Source organism: Caretta caretta, chromosome 11, assembly GCF_965140235.1.
Source record: "Caretta caretta isolate rCarCar2 chromosome 11, rCarCar1.hap1, whole genome shotgun sequence".
NCBI lineage: Eukaryota > Metazoa > Chordata > Testudines > Cheloniidae > Caretta > Caretta caretta.
Genome location: NC_134216.1, coordinates 13,131,621 through 13,154,128, shown reverse-complemented (window position 1 = coordinate 13,154,128; position 22,508 = coordinate 13,131,621). Strand labels below are relative to the sequence as shown.

General features: G+C 44.7%; 1 protein-coding gene and 1 long non-coding RNA gene across 5 annotated transcripts in view; one reads left to right on the top strand and one right to left on the bottom strand.

Annotated features, from left to right (window-relative positions):
* The window catches only part of SNX4 (sorting nexin 4), an 85,105-nt gene extending 77,539 nt beyond the window's left edge, over positions 1-7,566 (top strand). For all 3 annotated transcript variants that reach the window (XM_048870427.2, XM_048870428.2, XM_048870429.2), the window contains exons 12-14: positions 38-183; positions 1,580-1,694; positions 5,434-7,566. In XM_048870427.2, the coding sequence (XP_048726384.1) occupies positions 38-183; positions 1,580-1,694; positions 5,434-5,481 (309 nt within the window). In that variant the 3' untranslated portion in view covers positions 5,482-7,566. The remainder of the gene's footprint in view (positions 1-37; positions 184-1,579; positions 1,695-5,433) is intronic.
* Positions 7,567-11,857: 4,291 nt separating this feature from the next.
* Positions 11,858-22,508, bottom strand: part of LOC125644538 (uncharacterized) — a 41,681-nt gene continuing 31,030 nt past the window's right edge. The window contains exons 2-5 of one of the 2 annotated variants that reach the window (XR_007359042.2): positions 21,825-22,028; positions 21,697-21,737; positions 15,670-19,838; positions 11,858-12,442 (exon numbers count right to left, since the gene is read on the bottom strand). This is a non-coding gene — a long non-coding RNA (uncharacterized LOC125644538). The remainder of the gene's footprint in view (positions 12,443-15,669; positions 19,839-21,696; positions 21,738-21,824; positions 22,029-22,508) is intronic. The other variant, XR_007359043.2, reaches the window with a different exon arrangement.

Here is a 22,508-nt window from a genome sequence, read left to right as displayed (position 1 = left end):
GGAACAAAGCAAAGAGCATTTTTCTGTTTGATTTTAGACTCTGAGAACATTTTCTCTAAAGGGAATGACGAGCAAACTGTTTGGTCAGGAAACTCCTGAGCAAAGAGAAGGCAAAATAAAGGTTCTAGAAGAACAGATACATGAAGGGGAAGAACAATTGAAATCTAAAAATGTGGAGGGCAGGTAAAGGTGGAGTTTTTAATATATTCTTGGTGTTTACGAGCTGTCTATAAAAATTCCTGTCATTTGCAAGTTGTGAAATTAAGTACAGTACACTCAGTTAGCTCCTGGTCTGAGAGCGTAGCTTATATAAGAACTGATCGCTTTTCCAGTTACTGAGCCCATTTAATGGCTGAGTTCTTGTTTTATGTTCATCTGGTAATGTATTTAACAGGTGGGCTGTAAGCAACTGAGGATTTGAACTTTCTAGTGGCTACTTGAATGTAGAATTCAGGTGTAGTTTTAGTTCAGTCTATAAATATGGCTCCTGACATTAAAGCTAATAATTCCTTAGAAAGTTTTGTATGAAGGATAGTTGACTTCTGTTTGTGATTAAATGTTTCAGCAAGCTACATTTGAATGACTGATTCTTAGTATTCTAACTAGTAGGAGCTCACATTCCAAAACCTATATATTTGTGTCCAAACACATTCATTTTTATTATAGGAAAGATGAGTGTGCTATCTGTTAGCTGTAATCCTTACATACCAAAAGATAAGAAACAGACCAGTTCATACGCAGTTCAATACAACAAAATACTCAATAGAAATTAGGACATGGTAAATTGAATTCCTTAATCATCTTGACAGAAGTGCTGGACGTCTGCTTTTATAGCTCAGGAAACAGTTTTCAAACAAATACTTGTCTAGTTTGCGAAGTCCAGTACAAACAGTAAGCTATGGGTTACTTTAGTGTATGAACTTGCCCCTGTTCTGGTTAAGTAGAGCTGGAGGCAAATATTGCAGACAAACAAGAAAAGGGAGTATTCTATTCTGAAATAAATTTGCTTCAGTTAAGCTTGTGTCCACTTTTTGCAAACATTCAAGCAATCATCAATTACCGACTTAAATGCTCGTGACAAGTGAATTTTAAGATGGTCGATTACAGGATTCTCACAGGAAATGAGATGATCTAAGAGGATGCTGAGGCCCAAAGCCCCTCACCAGAGCACTGGCACAGAAGTATTTAGTGAGCCTGGCAAGGCTCTGAATATAAATTCATTATGAATTTAGTTCTGTGGCCATATAGATTAACTTCAGTCAGATCTATCTGTGAAGGTCTCCAGTTATAAAAAAATTATGTGATTTGCGATTAAAAATCTCTGAAGGACTACATGAATTATTGTGACACACACATTCCAATATTAGAGCTAGTAAAAGTATAAAATGAGGATCCCATCCGAGGTGCATAGAAATTACTGTGATCCAACTCGTAGACTGTAAAAGTGTAGCACTTCAGGTATTGACAAAGGCAGAGTCCTTCTCCCAGTAAATTCAGTAGCAGCTGGCTGGGGCCCATAATATATTAAGTATTTTTTAAAAAAACTCACATTGACAAAACTATATTGTTTTCATTTCAGAGAGTTTGTGAAAAGTGCCTGGGCAGATATTGAACGCTTCAAAGAGCAAAAGAATCATGACTTGAAAGAAGCCCTCATAAATTATGCTGTGATGCAGATTAGTATGTGCAAAAAGGTAGGTTTTGCTTCTGACAGACAGGACAAATATGTAAATGGTAGTAGGGGACCCAGGGACGGATCTGTAACAAATGGGAGAACTGCTATTGCAGAAGGCTGGAAATCAATAGAGTAGGAGCTGCAGCATAGTCTACCTTGCATGCAAGATGCCATATACTTGCTGCCTCCTCTCTCTCTTCCTGGCATGCACTGAGGTTAAGAGAGATTCTCCTGTGTTGGTAACAGTATGCATTAAACAGTGTGGACCAAATCCTCAGTCTTTTCCCCATCCTTATATATGTAAAGTTCTTCTTCGAGTATTTCCTCATATCGATTCCAATTAGGTGTGCACGGCCGTTGGAGAATTTTTACCCTAGCAACACCCGATGGGTTGGCTGTGGAGCCCCCTGGAGTGGCGCCTTCATGGCGCTTGATATATACCCCAGGCAACCCAGTGCCTGCTCAGTTCCTTCTTACCACCTGTGATGGTTGTTGGAACTGTGGAGTCCTGCTTCGCTGTTCTCCACTCTCCCTACGGTATACCTAATAGTTGATAGTTATAGTTCGTTACACTTGGTTTACATAGTGTTAGTGGGGTTGGGGGGTCTTTACCCTCCTCCCCAATTCTCCTCTTGGGCTCATGCCCAAGGCTCTGGGATTCAAGCCCTGCGGTTCCTGCTCTAAGCCCATGCCAGCGGGTGACCCCATGACTCTTGTCTGAAGTGTCTGGGGGAGTTTCATCAAGCAGAGAAGTCCAGGATCTGCAAAGGGTTTTGTCCCCAGACTCAGAAGGAGCGGGACTTTCGTTTAAAGCAGCTCCTCATGAAGGCAGCTCTTAGCCCTCAGCCTCCTGTGGTGCACCAAGATCCAGCACCAAGCGCCTCGGTGAGCAGCGCCTTGGCGGCAGCAGTAGAAACAGCACCATGGTTGGACTCTGATTGAGACCCGCAGCACCGGTGCTCCCTGGCACCACAACCGACATCATCGGCCCAGCACCGCTCCTGTTCTCATGGCCAGAAGTGGCACTGAAAGCCAGAAAAGGGTGGCACACCTCCACAGAAACCAGCCTCCCTGGAACTGCCCATGGAGACGCGTCCTACAGGAGAGCGTCTAGGGGCACAGCCTACGGCTTCAGTACTGTTGACTCCGGCCCCGAGGGGAGGCCGTTGAGTCCAGTACCCCTGGACTCCCCGACACACAGCGTGGTTGAGGTCCGGTTGCCATCTATCCCGGATACCTTTGCGGCTGCAAGGGATCTTATTGCTATGACTGCATCGGCATCCCCTCAGCCTCATGCCAAGGCACCGGTGCCTGTACGTGCAGCACTGTCCAAGGGCAAGCCAGTCCTAATCCACCCATCGGCACTGTCGGTCGAGCTGCAGCACCGATCCCATTCTTGGCACCATTTCCACTCCTGACACCAGTCACAGTCCTGGCAACGCTCTCCTTCGCAGTGCCAGTCGTACTCGCGGCACCGCTCCAACTCCCCGCGCTGGTCCTGATCGCGGTACTGCTCTGTCTGCTGGTCATCATCGAGAGGCAGATCCCAGACTTGACGCCACTCTCAATGCCGGTCATCATCTCGGCCCAGATCCAGGCGCCGTTCCAGGTACCGGTGCAGGTCCCGGCACCGCTTCCCAGTGTTGCGGCATTGTTCCCCATTGCCTTGTCGACGTGACCCAGCGCAGATCCGCTTGGCACCACCGTGGCCCTCACGTTCCTTTTCTCATTCTTCGGGATCCGAGGCGGGGTTGCATTTCTCGGACCGTTGCCATTTGGACCATAGCCACCTGGAGTCAGAGCCTCCAGCCTGCCACCGGAACCTAAGCAAACACTGCAGGACCTTCCCTTTGATGGAGAGGGCCTGTTTTCGGAAAAGACCGATTTAAGGCTACAAAGCCTTAAGGACTCAAGGGCGATAATGAAGTCCCTGGGCATGCACACACCGGCTACTCAGCGGAAACCCTTCAAACCCCATCAGCTGCAACAACGCTCCTATCCTTGGCTGAGGCAGGATATCTATAGAAGGCGGGGGTGTAATGGCAGGAGAAAGCCCTCCAAACCCCCGTCTGGGCAAGGCCAGGGCCCGCCAAGCCTTCATCAGGCTCAGAACAGGCTTTTTGAAGGGACGCCCGGGGGCGGTGTACTGGACCTTGTTCAGGATCTTACCCCACCTTTCTTGAATCGTTTATCCCATTTCCACTGTGCTTGGTTTTGTATAACCACGGACCGCTGGGTCCTCCGCACAGTGGAAGCGGGATACTCTCTCCAATTTTCTTCCTCCCCACCCTCCTTCCCCGTCCCTCTTCAGGGATCCTTCTCACGAGCAACTCCTTATTTAGGAGGTTCAGACTCTCCAGGCATCCGTGCCTCTTATTTTGAAGTATCTCCTGGACCTAAAACAGCAGGGTCTGGCGGCATCCTCTGTCAGAGTTCACCTTGCGGCCATCTCGGCTTTTCAGCCGGGCGCGAATGGCCGCTCCATCTTTGCCAATCCTGTGGTTGGCAGGTTCCTCAAGGGCCTGAACAGTCTCTTCCCACAGGTTTGGCAGCCAGTCCCCACATGGGACCTTAACCTGGTCTTCCCCAGACTCATAGGGCCCTCATTTGAGCCACTGGCCACCTGCTCCCTCCTCTACCTCTCCTGGAAAATGGCTTTCCTTGTCGCAATCACGTTGGCACGGCGTGTCTCCGAGCTCAGAGCCCTTACCTTGGAATCACCCTACACGATCTTCCATAAATATAAGATGCAACTTCGGCCTCACCCGGCCTTTCTTCCCAAGGTGGTATCGGTCTTCCATATCAGCCAGGACATTTTTCTCCTGGGTTTTTATCCAAAACCGCATGCCAGTCGCCAGGAACAGCGGCTGCACTCCCTCAATGTCCGTAAGGCCCTTGCCTTCTACATTGAGCGTACAAAGCCATTCAGGAAGACGACCCAGCTCTTCTTTGTGGTGGCAGATGAGATGAAGGGCCTCCCGGTCTCTGCTCAGCAGATCTCTTCATGGATCACGTCCTGCATCCGCGTTTGCTATGATCTGGCCAGTCTACCAACCCCACCCCTCACTGCTTGCTCCACAAGGGCCCAGGCCTCGTTGGCAGCTTTTCTGGCCCAGGTGCCGATCCAGGAGATCTGCAGAGCCGGAACTTGGTCCACGGTACACACTTTTGCTTTGCACTTTGCCATCATCCGGCACACCAGAGACAACGCGGCGTTTGGTAGAGCGGTCCTACAGTCCACATTGCTTCACTCCAACCCCACTGCCTAGGTAAGGCTCGGGAGTCACCTAATTGGAATTGATATGAGCAAGCACTCGAAGAAGAAAAAACGGCTACTTCCCTTTTGTAACTTGTTCTTCGGGATGTGTTGCTCATATCCATTCCAAACCTGTCCCCCTTCCCCTCTGTCGAAGTAGCCAGCAAGAAGGAACTCAGGAGGCGCTGGGTCGGCTGGGGTATATATCGAGCGCCATGAAGGCGCCACTCCAGGGGGCTTCACAGCCAACCCACTGGGTGTTGCTAGGGTAAAAATTCTCCGACAGCCGTGCATGCAACATGCACACACCTAATTGGAATGGATACAAACAACACATCTCGAAGAACATCAGTTACAAAGGTGAGTAACCTTTTTTTCCCTATTAGTGGGAGTTTTGCATGACTTAAGTCTACAGGTAATGTAGGCAAACGTGACGCATTTATTCGTTTGTTGCAAGGTTCCTATGTTTAGAATAAGCAAAAATCACTTTTTTTTTTTAAAGGGAATTCAAGTTTGGACAAACGCAAAGGAGTGCTTTAGCAAAATGTGATTATCCAGAAAATAATTTCTCCTCAACAAAGTGCCAGAGAACAGAAGCACAAGTGCACAATCATGGATACTAAGTTGCTACATGATCTACATGTAAATCATGAAATAGATGAGTTGAGTAAATACAGTTTTCTTTATGCTGATTGTAGTTGTGTTAATAGAGGACAAAAAGGAAATGTCCTTAAATCGTTAGTCCCTAACAGTCACTTTGTGGCATATTTTACATGTAGCAAATAATTGAGGGCAAAGGGGTTAATGAAAGCTGCAGCTGTACATTGAGGCAAAGGCTTTAGGGAAAGTCCAGACTAACCCGAAAAAGTATAGTGTCATACACAACTGAACTGTTCTCTATGTGTATCTTCTGAACCATCACATTCTGTATTAGACCATCTCCCAATGCCCGCTTTCAGCCCTTGCTGGTTAGGATTTGTAATACTCTAGGGTTGGGTTTTTTTTTTGTTTGTTTGCTTTTTAATGGTGCACACACAGTTGTGTTCTTGAGGTTTACACCGTAAGAAAACAAAAACAGAAATTCATTGTACTGCTTAGAGTTCATAGTTACATGCCTGTGCATCTCCATGGAGAAATTTGTTTTTTCCAAAATTCAGGTTAAACACAGTCTCAAACTTCTGAGATTTTTTTTCATACCCTGTACAGTAGAGGAATTGAACAACAGTTCTCTACCATACTCCTCAGTTACTGTGTCCCATTAGAATATTAATACTGACATTGGTCTGTCATCTAATTTTCTACTACTAGTAAAGGAGTAATGACCCAACTGAGCAACAGGGCCAGACTCAGACCTGGTGTAATCAGGTGCAACTTCAACTCATTTTATGGAACCTGCTTACCCCAGGTATAAATGTGGCACTGTTTTCAAAACTGCAGTTATCGTTTAGCTCTGTAGAAATAGTCATCTTTAAAATGAATACGTGGAACATCAAAATAGCTGGTTTTCTTTTGAATATTTAAGATTCATGGTGTTCTGCAAATCACCAGTCTGACTAGGCTTTGCTTGGCTCTTGAAACACCATGTTTCAATATTGCAGATACATACCTTGAACTGATTTTACAAGTACCTACATGAATGTGGTTCTTTAGTGTTTTGGCTGTAACATTTTAAATGGCAGATGAATAAATGTAATCTGTTAGACTGAGCTATTTGTCTTTATGATACGATTTGTTCAAGAGCCAAGCATTTTTATTTCTTGCTAGCTTTGCAGAATCTTAAATATGAGATGCTGTTTCTAATTACAAAAACAAAACTAAGAAACCCCACCCCTACTGTTTCATGGGGCTTTTCTACGTGTTTAAAATGCCCCTGGAATTTTGTGGAATTTGCCAGACCTAATGAGTAATCCAAAAGAAGATTTGCTATAATATTCACTTGAGTCACATATGTTTGTTTATTATATACTACAAATAACACTAATTATCAGATACTGATTTAATGTATGCCAGAAGTCTTTAAAATTCGCTATACAACAGACCTTATATAATGTATCTATTAATTTTCCCAATACCAGATTCTGTGTTTTGCTGTGGCATTTTATGCTCTTAAATCATTAAGAGCTGTAGTAGGCTAAGATCTGAATTATTTAAAAGGTTAAACATCAGTTTATACTTTTAGCTCCTCTACCGTTTCAAGGCACATGATAATGACAAATCTGTCATCCTCTGAGAAGTGATGTTGAGCAGAAAGAGTCTCTCCTTTTAATATTTACAGAGATACAGAATCATTCCATTTTAAAGAACTGTAGTAGTCAGGTCCTATAACAAGTAAAGTAAGGACTTGTACATTACAGGAACCAGGAATTGCTCATCTAGAGTATCCAGTAAGCATTCTAGAGTATTGGTGCCTTAATCCAATACCAGGAGGCACTTGGAGTAAATATTTTTCATGCACTTTGATTTTGTTTGATAGATCTTTCTGGTGCCTCTTTTCCCCCATATTTCACATGCTGTACAACTTACTAAATGTATTATATGCCTTTTTTTCTTGCTAGTTGACTTAAATTTGAGAAGGGAACAAAACAGTTCTTGTAAGCTTTGTGCCAAATATGCTAAATAAAACTGCTCTTTGATATTTTTGTTGTGTTTGTTTATTTTGCAAAATACTTTATTTTAGATTTTGAAAACTATTGCTCCATATTTGGGTTCAGATTTTTGCACTGTTTGGGCCTTAAAAGAACATTGCAGAGATTAGTCTCCAAAGTTGGGTTTAATGTTTTTAAAAATCACGAAGTGACTGACTTGCTATTTATGTAAAGAAGCTAGTGTCTGGCTAAGGTTGAAACTAGATTACCATTAAAAGTTCATTTTTGGCCCCACCCTATCTTTTGATAGAATGGAGCCATGTGAGTTTTATATGTACCGTTCCCTTACTCAAGGAAAAACTTTTTTGGAAAGGTTTAATCAAATCTGACAAAACTTGGAAGAGACAAAAGTGTAAAAATTAAACTGGGGTCAATTTCTGTCACATTTTTCCTACCTTGGCTTAGAAACTCCATATTTGTTGGTCTTGGCAACTACTGGTGGCTTTGCCAAATTTTGGAGGGGACATTCTCTTTTTAACGGCAGTTTCCATGTTGCTAATAAGGTCCACATAACAAGTGCACTTTAGAAAATGCATACTTTGTGAAGTATGCACGGCCATGATGCAGTCTGCAGAACCCACAAAATACAGTTCTGAAATCCCTGCCCTTGGCTTAATTCTTAAATTGTCCGCAGTTACAAAACTATTAGCAGAACAGACCAAAATGCTGCTCTAATGAAGTGTCTGTATAGACCAGTGGTTCTAAACCTATTTATCGTTGTGATCTGCATCTGCAGCTCTCTGTGCGTTATGTGGGTCGCATCCACACAATATATATACTCCCTGTATGGCCTTGAGGCTGTCACATAGGCTGCAGCTGTGTGCTGATTGGGCCGCAAGCAGGTCACAGGAAGAGATTCGCCAGTGTAGACTATATGTTCTTGCATGGTCAGTTTTGATGGGACAGTTGCCAACCCCTCTTGAATATTGCTGGAGGTCTTGGCCACTTACATGTGGCAGGAAGCATTAACCAGCATTGTCATTGCCATCTCCAGCACACCATGCCGGGACTCAGGAATTCTCCACTGTGCCATTCACTACTACTTTCTGATCCTGAAAGATCGTCATCCCAGATAGAGGCATCTCCATAGTTGTGTATTGATAAGTTCCAGAGACGTGAACCCAAGTTTCCTACTTTACCTCTTCCAGCTAATCTCTCCTACCTCTTTTTTAGCGGTCTCTCTCTTGCTTTCTCTCTTATTTGAGTGTCCAGCTGATCTGGCGAAGACAGACTTAACATTGCAATTCTTTGCTAGGACCAGTTTGGCAAGCAACAAGCAAATTTTGGCACCCTAGTCGGTGATGAAAAATTTGCCTCCAGCAGACTAGCCAAAGGAAAAAAGGACAATTTAGCCAAATGTTTTCCAGAGCCAATGTAGTCCCAGAATTGGTAACGGGGTTGTGCACTCTGCCTAAGGTCTTCCAGCAACTGAAGTGCAACCCAGAAACAAGATGCATTCTACCTTTGGCTATGCTATTTTCTTCTCCTTTTCCATGTGTTTGGTTTTGTTATTACAGATTTTGATTTTTTATTTCATTCAAAGAGCTCAGACCTACAGTCATGTTTTGGGCTGCAGTCTAGACCAAGGAGAGGTTCTCACCACGTGCTCTAGTCCTGGGTGCCTTAAATGCTCTGCTGCTTTGGCTCATAGCATGATACCAACAGCCAGAAGACCAGAATGCTGTTCCCTGCATGTCTGTGTAGTGTTCAGCAAGCAAATAAAATAGAAATACGCTTTCTAATGACTGACTTAATAAGCTACTGCCTTGGTTCAACGTAGATTTCGTACCAATCTTTTTTTCTTCCCAGCCATGGCTGTTGTTCTCTGTCAGCACCTTCCATAGACTTACGAAGTGCTGGTTTCCCTTGTCTTCCTAGGGAAGATCTTTGCCTAAACTGGGAACTGAATATAGGTGAGAAACTTGAGACTTCAAACCCCCTGGCTGAAGGACTCATCTTTCTCAGCTTGCAAGATTTCTGGCCTGCTGTGTCTATCCAGTGATGGATGCCAATAGGCTTCTTTCTCCTTCGATCTTACCAAACTCACTGTTTAGTCCCCAGACCCAGGATGACCTCATGCTGTTCTTCCCTTTCTGTGGGTTTCCCGACCCCTGCTGATTCGTATGTAAATTGGGCTTCCATTCATTGTTTTGATTCCCCAGTGCTACCTTCTCTCCTGCCTGGGAGAAAACCTGCTTCTTCCTTTGTTTAGTCACAGACTTGAAAGCATAATATCTCCTTTAGCTCAAGTAGCAAAAGCTTGTGTGTTTGTAGCTGACCCACCAAGTTTCTAGTCTCCGCTCCACAAGGGCACTTTTGTAATGTAGTATTGGGTCCGTTGTCTACGTTGCAGCTGTCGGACCAAACTGCTCCATCATCAACATCTTCCGGTGCTGTCAGGTGCATGACATCTATCACGGAAATGCGTTACAATGTTTCCTTCTACTTATAAGTTCTCTGATCAGCTCTGTTTTAAAAAATATATATATATATATATATATATATATTTTCAATTTGCATCCTTTCTCAATACTTGGGTGAGGTAATTGGGGGTGCATTTCTCCACGGACTCTTTACCATCACTCGGTTTTATTGCTAACTTCAGAGGAAATAGAGCCCTTGGCTGTCTCCATATTTGACCATTTTTAAATTGCACAATATGCCCAAACAGCCTGGCCTTGATGAAGTCTCCCTACCATTGTGATGTATTTCTTTTGTTAGGAGTCCTTTTTCATGGCTGGGCATGCAAAATATCAACTCTATTGCCATTGTGTTTCAATGTCTTTCCTTCCATTTGATTGTGTGTGTGTGTGTGTGTGTGTGTGTGTCCACTTGATGAAGGATGTTGAAAAACTGAGGTGGGTCAGAAAAGAGCGAGATAATTATAAAAGCTTAATTACTACATGATCAGAAAAATTCCTTGGTTTTCCTCTTCATAGTGGTGGTGCAGTGGTCTGAATCTCATCAACCCTGCATTGGTGATGTCCTGAGATAAGAGAAGTCTTCTTAGAAGTGCTATTTGATATCCGACCAGAAGGAAGGAAATATTAATTTTATTGGCGGTGCCCAGGGACCTCAGTCATGGGTCAGGGCCCCATTGTGCTAGGTCCTGCACAAACATAACAAAAACACAATACTACCCCCCAAGAATTTACACCCATGAGGTATCGAGCTTCATTTTGACATCTTCTCAGGCTGTTGCATCTTTGCCTCTTTCCAATCCATCTTAATCAAAGCCATATATTGTATGTTAGATGGTGACCCTTGTCCTTTAGAGCCAAAGAATACTGTCTGGGAAGTCTACCATTATCAAGTGCTTTCATGGCTTTTTCTCTACTCCTTCCAGGTCTGAGGTGTTTTTCTTGGACGGGCACTAAACTAGCAGTGATATCACTTATGTGGTTGTATTATATGTTTGCATTCCGGTAGTACCCAAAGGTCCCAGTCAAACTGTAAGCACCGTGCAAACACATAGTAAGAAACAGGTGCTGCTTTACAGAGCTTACAAGCTAAATACACCAGACCAACAAAAGGGGACGAGAGGCAGAGAGGTAACAAGATGTGCTCACAGTCACAGAGCAGAGGCAGAGCCAGGAATAGAATCTATGACTTCTAAAATATAGCACATTAACTCCTAATTTAGTGGCTTATTCCTTAGACCACCCTGCCTCGTGATAGTGGAAGGAGTGATTGTCATAAATACTCTGGACACAAGTTGGTTTAAACGTTCATCATAATTAAGGAGAAAAAGGGTCTGGCCTTGGGCTTATGGCACAGGATTGGGAGCAGGGGTTCCAGTTCTAGCTCTGCCACTGACTCCCTGCATGTCTCACCTCCATTAGAAACAACAGGGGATGCCTGCCAGGAGCTGAAGTGACTGATCCCTACGCTTAGAATTTTTCAAAACTGAGCATACATGGTGAGCGCTGTGGGCCAGGGCCTGTGTGTCAATGAGGGTGAGGACCGTGCCTAACATCCCAGAATGCAAACAGCAATAGTAGCTGGTTCCAGCTTCATTTACAATTACAGCTGTGTTTGAAGCTGGTGTGGAGATGAGCACAATCTCTTTAAAAGAATTTTGCTCAACGCTGGTAAGATTTGGGGGTGGCAAACTCTAGCAACTGATTAAATGAGCAGCAGAACTGTCAGTCTGCAATACTGCATTTTTTTTAAACAGAACCTGCTTGAACCTGGGATGGGGGATGAAGCTGCATCTATCTTGATGGGCTTCAGAACTCAGGATAAAGCCCAGAGCCTGAGCATGCAAACGCTCCTGTGACTAGTCCCATGGATCCAGCAGGACAACTTGTATGAGTAATTTTATTAAGATAATGTTGAAGTAAAAAGAAAACGGTACAGAGTTTAAGCATACAAGTTTCTGGTTATCAGGGAATAAGGTACAGATTATCAAAGGGTGCGAAATTCGGTTTAGGAACGAGTGGCGTAAGGAATACATAATCTGCAATCTCCCCGGTTGGAGGTAAAAGTTTAACGGGTCAAAGTACAGACATTGAGATATGGGGGTATGTTGTCCATATAATGGCTATGTTCAGGTGTGGAATATAATGAGTGGATACGACGATGGAGATGGATCTACCCTCATTTGGTGGGATTTAATGTTCAGTGAGTTTATGGTTCCAGTTCATATGGTCCAATGGAAAAAATCTCTCAGTCCCTTTCCCATAGTTGATGCACGATGTTGTACCGGCTCACCCCTCCTGGTACTGTCGGTGGCTGGTGATGTGTTCGATGTACTAGCTCACAGACCAGTTACAGGATTCACCCCATTAATTCAGTGAGCTGCGATGATCATCTTGTTTACTTACAGTAAACGTTTTGACAGACAAATGGGTTTCTTTACATATCCTGGCATATGGTGAAAACAATCACACTCGCTTTAGAAAATAGCTGCATATAAATGAAAGTCAATAATCTACTTCTATTTAGCATTCTGGTAAAGTTCACTGTGCACATATGGAATTAATGTAGCAAAAAGAAAAATACAATTTAGCTCGCCCTCTTGTGTCTCTAAAAAGTAATTCAGATTGGGCTAATGTGAACTATACACACCATGGAGACAAATACTGCAGCCATTCACACTGTCTATAGCAGTCATACAAATATTCAGTTTCCATTCTGATAATGTTCTCTAGAGAGCATTTTAAATATAAAGAAGTACTGTATGTGACTGTAGTAATGAACTCAAAATATCACTGATTAATTTCATTGACTTCAATGTAGTTTTCTGCAAATTAATTGGATGCAGTGTGTTTTAGAATGATTGTATGTAACCCACCAATCTTGGCTCTCAGATGTGTGTGCAGTTTCCATTGACACAGTGGGAGCCCTGCGTATAGCTCTGAGGACAGAATTTATTCCATAGTTTTCATCTAATGCTAATTTCCTTGGGCTAGATTAACAATTGCCTGTGAGATTCATATGTTCTAAAGTCAGAAGGGACCATCATGACCATCTAGTCTGCCCTTCTGCATAACATAGGCCACAGGATATATACAAATTAATTCCTGTTTGAACTACAACATATCTTTTAGAAAGCCATCCAATCTGGATTTAAAAGTTTCTAGTGCTGGAAAATCCACCATACTCCTTGGTAAACTGATCCAATGACTGTTCAAAATGTGCACCGCATTTCAAGTCTGAATTTGTCTAGCTTCAACTTCCAGCCATTTTGTCTGCTAGATTGCAGAGCTTTCTTATCAAATTGCTATGCCACATGTAGATACTTACAGACTGTGATCAGGTCGCCCCTTTCTCTTTCATAAACTAAGCAGGATTGAGCTCCTTCAGTCTCTCATAAGTAAGATTGATCAAAACAGTGGGAAACATTCTCATGTCATTTTTCTGACCCTCTTCAGTTTTTCAACATCCTCCGTCAAGTGTGGACACCAAAACTGAACATAGTATTTCAGTAGAGGTCTCACCAGTGCCAAATACAGGGGTATTCTAACTTCTCTACTCCTGCTTGCTATTCCCCTATTTATGCATCCAAGGATTTATTAGCCTTTTTGGCCACAGCATCACACAAGGAACTAACATTTAGCATTTTAGCCAGCATGACACCCTAGTCTTTTTCAGAGTCACTATTTCCCAGGATAGCGACTGCCATCCTTTTAGTATGGCCTATGTTCATTGCTTCTAGAAGTATGACATTGTTGGTCATATTGCAATGCATATTGTTTGTTTGCTCACATTTTACCATGCAATCCAGAGTACTCTATATCAGTGACCTGTCCTCTTCATCGTTTACTATTCCCCAAATCTTTGTGTCATCTGCAAACTTTCAGTGATGATTTTGTTTTCTTCCAGGTCATTGATAAAATATTAAATATCGTAGGGCCAAGAACCAATCCCTGAGGGACCTCATTAGAAACACACCTGCTTGATGATGATTCCCCATTTACAATTACATTTTGAGACCTATCAGTTAACCAGTTTTTAATCCATTGAATGAATGCCAGTGCTGATTTTTGTCTCATTCCAGTTTCTTAATCAAAATGCTGTGTGGTACCTAGTCAAATGCCTTAGAGAAGTCCAAGTATATTACATCAACACTATTAGCTTTTATCAACCAAACTTGTAATCTCAGCAAAAAATATCAGGTTAGTTTGAGATCTATTTTCCATAAACCCGTGTCGATTGGCATTAATTATATTGCCCCCTCACCCTTAATTCTTTATTAATCAAGTCCTGTGTCATCCATCCCATTATTTTCCTTAGCATCAATGTCAGGCTGACAGGCCTATAACTATCTGGATCATCCCATTTAACCTTTTAAAATTTTGGCATAACATTAGGTTTCTTCCAGTCCTCTGGATTTTTCCCACTGTTCCAAGATGTATTGAAAATCAACATTAACAATCCAGAGAGCTCATGAGTCAGCTCTTAACTTGCATTCAGGAGGAGTTGTTTTTTAATCTGGAGCTGCTGGTTTAAAAATGTCTGTCTTTATTAGCTACTGTTTAATATCCTCCTGTGTTATTGTTGGGATGGAAAGTATTTCATCCTCATCCTCATGATATGAATACATCATCTAGCTTTTACCCAAACACAGAACAGAAATATTTACTAAATGCTTCTGCCTTTTCTGCATTATTGACAATTCTACCATTTCCATCTAGTAATGGACCAATTCCATTGTTAGAATTCCTTTTGTTCTTCGTCTACTTTAAACGCCTTCTTTATTGTCCCTAAATCAGCAGGTCATTGATTTCTCTTTGTGGACTTTTGCTTCCCTGATCAATTTTCTACAATTCCTAGTTTCTCATTTATAGTCACGCTATAAACTTCTCCGTTTTTCCATTTATTATATTTTTAAAGCTGGTTTTACTTCCCCTCTAAGCCAGGTTGTTTTGTGTTTTTGTTTCAACCTATATAACCTTTCTCAATTGTGGATTTTGAGTGCATTTTAATCAAATAATCTTTAAAAGTTCTCAGTTACCATTCACATTTTTCTATTCAGTTTCTCTCATGTGATTTTGGCTCATGATCACTTTCAGCTTCACAAAATTAGCCCTTTTAAAGCACTGTGTAAAAATATCACTGGTTGGACTTGATTCTGTTTACACACAAAAAATGATCATTTGCCACCTAAGCACCCACAAAAATTTTTTACTTCTGTAATCAATTCCCCTTTCTCTGTGAAGACAAAGTTTAATATAGAATTCTCCTGTGTTGGATGAATCTTCCCACCAGGTTTCAGTATACCAACAAGGTTGACTTTGCACTTATAAATTAACAATTCAAAACAATTCCCTTTGTTACCCAGGCTCCTAGCTTTGTTACATACGAAATTAGAGAATTTTTTTTCACATCCCTTGGTGCCTTAATTCCTTCCGTTCTCAACATCATGATTTAGTTTTAAATAAGTGCTTATTTGTTCCCCTTTTTTCACCCACCCCTCTTGTTGTCGTTTGTTTAATGCCTTTCTGACTACACTGGACAGCCAGTCCCCTAGAAGATTGGTTCCCCTTCTTCCGAGAAGGAGGGCATCCTAGCTCTGTCCCCCTCTCCCCACAAGAGGTGGACCAATGTTCCACAAAACCCAAACCCTCTACTTTACACGACTTACTCACCCAGCTGTTCATTTCCAGAATCTTCCGCCTTCTGTCTTCCTTCACTCATGGGACAGGAAAGCTCTGTTAGAAGATCACTTGGACGTTCTTTTTCTTCGGCAACCTTCAGAGTTCCCTGAAGTCATCTCTGTTCTCTGAGGTATCCTGCAAAGCATTGTCATTAGTGCTGACACGCATCCATCACCAGTGGTGCCTGGCCTATTGACTTCAGATCCCTAACCGATCTTGGAGTGACATCCTGTGTCTTGTCTCCACGAAGACAGCACACCATCCTGTTGTCTCTTGCAGAATGTTCTTCCCATTCTTCTTAGTACAGAATCCGCCAACAAGGATCATCAGTCTTCCTTGGACAGTAGGAGCTCTCTTTGTGTACACACTTCCCTTTTCTTTTAGGTTGGTTTGAGAAGCCATTAGCAGGTATGTCCCATACAACTCTCCATTCCATTCATCCAGCTTGATCATCAGAGATGTTTTCTGCAGTTTCCAGCCTGAGAACATAACGAGTGGCTACATCTAGCTTTGTGCTGTTCTTCCTAGTCCTCTTCTCTCTAGTAGTCACAGCCTGCCCTTCCACTTTTGCTTCCAGCTATGTAGAATGCCACCTGGTCCTCTTGCCTCTGGTGACTATGAACAGCCAAGTTTCCTCTAGTTTCCACTTTTTCTGGTTCCTTGGAGACCGGTTCCTTTCTGGACTTTGAAATTGTGATGCTTCCTGGATCTGATTCTCCAAAAACACCTCAGTCTTTCTGGTGCTCCACAGTGTCTGTAATTGTCCTTCCAGACCACGAATCTTTTCTTACAGCACAGCCACCAGTTTGCATGTCATACAGAGAAAGTCCCTTCCGGCTTTGGGCAGGAAAGAAAACATGGTGTGTCCACTGCATTCGCAACCACTATTTCATTGCTGGCCATAAGAAAGTATGTAATATTCAGTTTAAGGCACAGAGACTGTAACTAACCAACAGTTACCGAATCAAAAGATGCATTTTGGTTCATGTAAGAGAAAATTGTCACATGGTTGCATTTTAATTCTTAGTCCACTTATCATAGTGTGAACACGGGGAAAAAAATCAGCAAAAAATAGCAGAAGCCAGGAAACTGCATTCAACAACATCTGTTCACTTCTGCCTGCTCTGTTGCTGTTAGTCCCTCCGTTCCACGCACAGCAAAGACAAGTTCACTCTAACAAAAAAGTTTGTGGCAAAGATGTACATTCTCCCTTCTGAATGAGTGGGAGTCTCTGAAATTTCTGCTTTTAGAAAGCACAAGTCTTACTGCACCTTCCAAGGAGCCCAAGTGGTTCCTCGTACTGCAGAAGCAGTCACGAGTAAAGTGAACTCTCATTATATATCACAGGAGATCACTACTTCCTTTTAATTTGCCTGAGTTGCTAAAATTTACCATAGTAGCGCAGAGCAGTCCAGGAAAACATCACCTTTTATTTGTTTCCTTTCACCCTACGTGCCTGGCCCTGAAAATCCTAAACCTTCCAGAGCCAAGTGGACAAGTATTGCTGCAGCTTACACATCTGTGACAAACTTGTCCAAGAAGGAATCAGAGCCCATTCAACATGCGCCACAATGACATCCTGGGCAGAAACAGAATCTGCTGCTACAGAAGAAATTTCTAATCCACTTGGTCATCCATTAACTCATTGAGAAAACACTCCAGGCTTAGCCTTCATTCCTCTGTAGAAGCACCCTTCATCAGGAACATTCTCCATAAAGTCCCTTAAAAGTCTCACTATATTAATTTTTAAGGAAATCCTTTCCATCTTACATATCTCCTAGTCCCTACTATTTCCTTACTGTTCTCTATGTCCTAAATGTCCCCAGTTCAGGTAAAGATCATGGTCCAGGATGGAACATTTGTTACCTGATTATTTTCTTTCTGGTAGTCCTATTTTACCACCCTGATTCCCCTCGCGCCACCCCAAACAATTCTCTGCATGTATAAAGTCCATCTTTGATCATCTCTACGGAGTCCATATGGGTAGTGAATATGATTTAACAGGTGTTATGGTAACATCCTAATAAGAATTTAGTCTTTCAAAACAGTGCTGGAACTATTCATCCAGAATGAGGGCAGCAGGGGTGTGTGTGACCAAACTTCAGAGCCTCCTGAATGCATCTGAGATGCTATCAGTATTTACAGGAAGAGAGGTGCAATCCAAATATCCTGGACTGAGCAAGAGGGCAATCCTAAAAGGTAATCCTTAGGTAACACATTTTTTTCACTGACCTGAAAACAAAATGGAAGTCAATGCAGATCACAGAGTACAATGAATCCATACCCAAACCCTCTGGGCATTCTAGTTATAGCAATCCTACCTCTGTGTTGTCTGAGTCCAGAGACTCTTTATGAGTGCTTTCTCTGCAGATGTTGATCCTGCCCTGTTCTATCTTCTCTACCAATATACTTGTACTGTAAGTGAGGAGCAAAAGCTACATTAATCTGCACTTTTTTGGGAAAAACATTATGATCGTATTCTGCCTTTGGATGTTGCACATGGAGCTTCCTTTAAAGTCTTGGGAACTGCTTCTGCATATTACTCCTGAGGGAATTCTGTACCAAAAAATTAAAAATTCTGCACCCCAAAAAAATTCTGCACACAATATTTTAAAATTCTGCAAATTTTATTTGTCAGTAAACAAATGTGGAGGCTCCAGCATGGCAGTGGGGAGCACAAGCCATTGGCTGCACAGAGGTGGGAGATCACCCTGCAGCCCCCGCAGGACACAGACGTGGCAGTGAAGCGGCACCTGACCCTGACACAGCACAAAAGCCAGGTCTGCCCCAGACCTGCCCCTCCACACCAGGCGCACCAGGTGTGGGGCAGGTAGGTTCATAGAGGGGCTTGGTGTGGGGTGAGACAGTTCTGTGTGGGGCAATCTGTGTGCAGGCAGTTTGGTGCAGGGGGATTTGGAGGTTCTGGGTGCAGGGGTAATGGGACTCTGCAGAGGGGTCCAGGTGAAGATGGTTGGGGCTCAGGAGGGGGGGTCTGGGTATGAGGGGATGGTGCTCAGTGGGGCATCAGGTGTGTGGGGTTCAGCAGGGGTGTCTGGGTGCTGGCGGAGTGGGGCTTGGTGGGATGGGAGTTTGTGTGGAGGGCCCAGTGAGGGGATGCAGGGGGTGAGACTCAGTGGAGTGGGGGTTTGGGTGTGGGGAGGCTCATTGGGGAGGTTCTGGGTGCGGGCAGGTGAGGCTCAACAGTGGAGTCTGGGTATGGGGGGGTCCAGATGTATGGGTGGCGGATGGGGAGCAGCTCCCCATATAGTGATCCCTCTCCCAGCAGCTGACGAGCAATGGGGCAGGAAGTGTGTGATGGGGGCAGAGCTTCCTACAGCCAGGGAAGGTTTCTGGTGGTGTGTCTGACCTGGCCACGGCTGCTCCTTGCAGGGGAAGAGGAAGTCCCTTCCTTCCCCATCCCCAGTCCAGCTAGGACTAGCAGCTGGGACCGGTGCAGGGTAAGAACCACCAGCCAGGGCATCCCCAGCCCCTGCTGTGATTTACCTCTGCCAACTGCTCTGGGTGCCTGAAACAATGCATCTGCTCTGCTGGGGAGGGGTGCGTGACCACTCTTGCTGCTTTCCTTTGCTTCCCAGTCAGAAAGTCATTTTTCTGCAGGGAAGCAAAGAAATCTTCGGGGGATGTGAATTCTGCACACGTTCAGTGGTGCAGAATTCCCCCAGGAGTAGCATATGCAAGGTCAGAACTTGCTTTTAAATGCCTTGTTGAATAATGCACAGAAATAGGTTAATGAAATTGTAAGGGACTGCGGAAGACTCTGTGACGGCCTAGTTAGGGAAGAACGCTTTCTCGTGCAGACGGTTACTATCTGTCAGTGTCGGACATGAGGAACCGGTCGAAACCGGTCCTCAACCGGCCTTGACTGCCTCGTGTGGCCCCTTGCCAGTAAAGGAGCACAACCCCTCAGTAATTATACATGAGCTGATAATGTTAAGTGTATATTAATGCTTGCTATCCGCCCCTTCGTTGGACTCCGTCCCAGGCATTGCTCCGGTGCGCTGGGCTCTCTGCCTCCGTGACAGCAACGCTTGCAGTCCCTGTTGCGGGTGTGTCACTTGCCTTCAATAAAGCCGATTATTCGCTGCTTTGCCGCGTTTAAGCCTCGCTTTTTTGGAGCACCCCTGCCAGGCCTCCCAGGCCTAGAACAGAACAGAAATATTTTGGGCTTCCCTGTGTTTTAATTTAACATCTGTGCAGGAAAGGAAAAGGAAAGCAACATATGTGATGTATTTTTGCACTTTGTATGTTGCTACACCAACCAGTTAGTGGTTAGTTTGTAAGGCGAGTTCTTCCCTGGCAGTTCAGAATGGACTGCACTCTGTGCCAATACACTGATCTTCAATTTGGTGGGATGACTTGCGTCTATAATAAACCTCTGACTTCTCAATTGGAAATGGGTCGGCATGTGGGGGAGTGCCCCATGAACATCCACAGCCGGATGCAACATGAGGCCTTGATCCTCCAAATCCTTATTTACCCTAATAATCTGATTGACTTCTAGGGTAGTACAAGTTTGCTGAATCAGGCCTGTAGGGTAATTTTCCTGAAACAATCAAAGGGAAGAGTGGGCCAGGCCTCCCCTTCCCTCCAGGAACATGATAGAGAGCTGCACTTCAGTCAGTTTTGGTTTCTGAACTAAAGGAAAACAGAAATATTAGCAACGCACCAACCTGTGGGGTCACATGCCCTCCCACCAGACTTCTGTGTGTGCTGAGCTTCCCTTGCAGGGCTTGCTCTGCTCAGCCTGCCAGGAGGAAGGGCGGCTTTGTCCTTCTCCCTCTGTTTTCCCCTAGGCCAGTTTCAGCTCACTTAGCCGCTCCCCCTGACAGCCGGGCCAGATGGAGCCACCACTTCTGCTGGGTGACTGTGGCTGCTCTGGGTGGCTACCTCTGTGCAACATGGTGGCTGTTTGCGAGAGCCTGGCTGGGGAGGCGGAGGTAGCCTGCCCCCTCTACTCCCAACCCAGGCCCAGCCGCTGGGGAGAGGGGACGAATGAACTGGAGCCTCCACCCCCGGTACATGTCCGACTCGCTTGGCCCCTGTCTTTGGCAGCCAGGCCCAGGTCGGGAGTGGGCCACCACTGCCTCCCTAGCCAGGCTCTTTCGCAGGCAGCTCCCACACTGCACAGAGGCAGACACCTGGGGAGTAGGGTTGCCAGCGCTCCAGGATTGTCCTAGAGTCTCCAGGAATTAAAGATTAACCTTTAATTAAAGATTATGTCATGTGATGAAATCTCCAAGAATACGTCCAACTAAAATTGGCAGCCCTACCAGGGCAGCCACTCTCACCTGGCGTGAGAAACAGCTCTGTCCTGCCCCCTCCACTCCCCGCCTGGAAATATGCTTGGGAGTGGGAGATGCAGCAGGAGAAGGGCAGAACCTCTCCTTGCAGGAAACTTCGGTGGGGAGAGCGCAGTGGACCAAGGCAGGGCGCAGAGTCACAAGGGAAGGCGCTGGGAACAGATTCCCTCTGCTCAGGCCAAGTTAAGGGCTTTGCCTGCACCCATCCCGCTGCTGAGGTGTCCATGAGGACACAGGCACTCCGGAGTCCAGGGAGAAACTGTGTTGTTGTGAGCCCTCCGCCCTGCCCCCCTGGCTGGTGGAATTGGCTGCCTTGGCCTAGGGAGGTGGGGCTAGAAGTTTCCTCCCAGAGATGAAGTGGAATAAATAGCCCCCCCCTTACATTTTGCCTCCCCCTCACCCCCCAAATATCAGCAGGTACAAGTCATCTCTGCAGAGGGGCCCTGCAGAAAAAAGTAACAGACTGGTGCTGTTTTACCTTTTACTAATAATCTAGGTAGGGTTAATTGGGTGATGATGTGTGTCCTACCAACCTCCAATACCCCCTCCCCCATACCAGGCTGCTATTAACAGATAGCAATGGAGTCCTTTGAAAGCCAGCAGCCTGGTCACTTAGAACACCCAGGGCCTGGAAGTAGTTGGACCAGGAGGGACTTTGGTAGTTTGGGTTAGGAAAGGTAGAAGGGATCACTTGCACCTGTAGAGCCTGATGAGCTAATGCCCCGACCAGCTGGATACCTGTGAGAGGAAAGCAAACACTATAAAAAGCTGAGCTAGAAAGAAGGAAAGGGGGTTTCACATGACTGAGGCTATCTTGTGACTTACCTGGAGCACAAAAAGAAATATAGGCACCCAGGGGAGGACCCTGCTGGACTGTGTGTATTGCTTAATTCACAAAGAGGGCTTACCAGCCAGGACTTCTAGGAGATGAAGGAAGAGCTTGTTCCTAAGTGGGGGCTTGTCTGGGATCTACTTGTCAGCCAGAACCAGGAAGGGTTGGTAGGTGGCCTGTGAGAGGCCAAGCTGAACCTGGAAGAGATGGAGAAGCTGATGTGGTGGCTGGTAGACCAACAGAAGGAGATGCCGAGGATGTTGCAGGCATTCCAGCAGACTGAGCGACAAGCTCTACTGGGATGGTAGGTGGAGCAACAGTGGGTGTTTCAGGAATTCACGAAGGAGCAGACCAAGGTACAACAGCAATTACAAAACATGATGAGGCCTGCTGGGGGAATGGAAGTTGAGGGGGGCTAGGACTCTCTAAAAGAGGCCCCAGGGGTGATCCCAATGTGTTCCAACTGATTTTTGAAAGAATTGCTACTAGTGAGTGCTGGGATAAAGGGTTATGGGCCCTACAATTAGCCCCTTATTTGGTGGGAGACACCCATGCCACTTACATGACTTTGAGCGAGAAGCAGGCCAAGAACTACGACGTGTTAAAGGCTGCTATATTGGACCCTGTTGGCTTGTCAGCTGAAATGTACCTACAGAAGTTTAGGGCAGCTAGGTGGA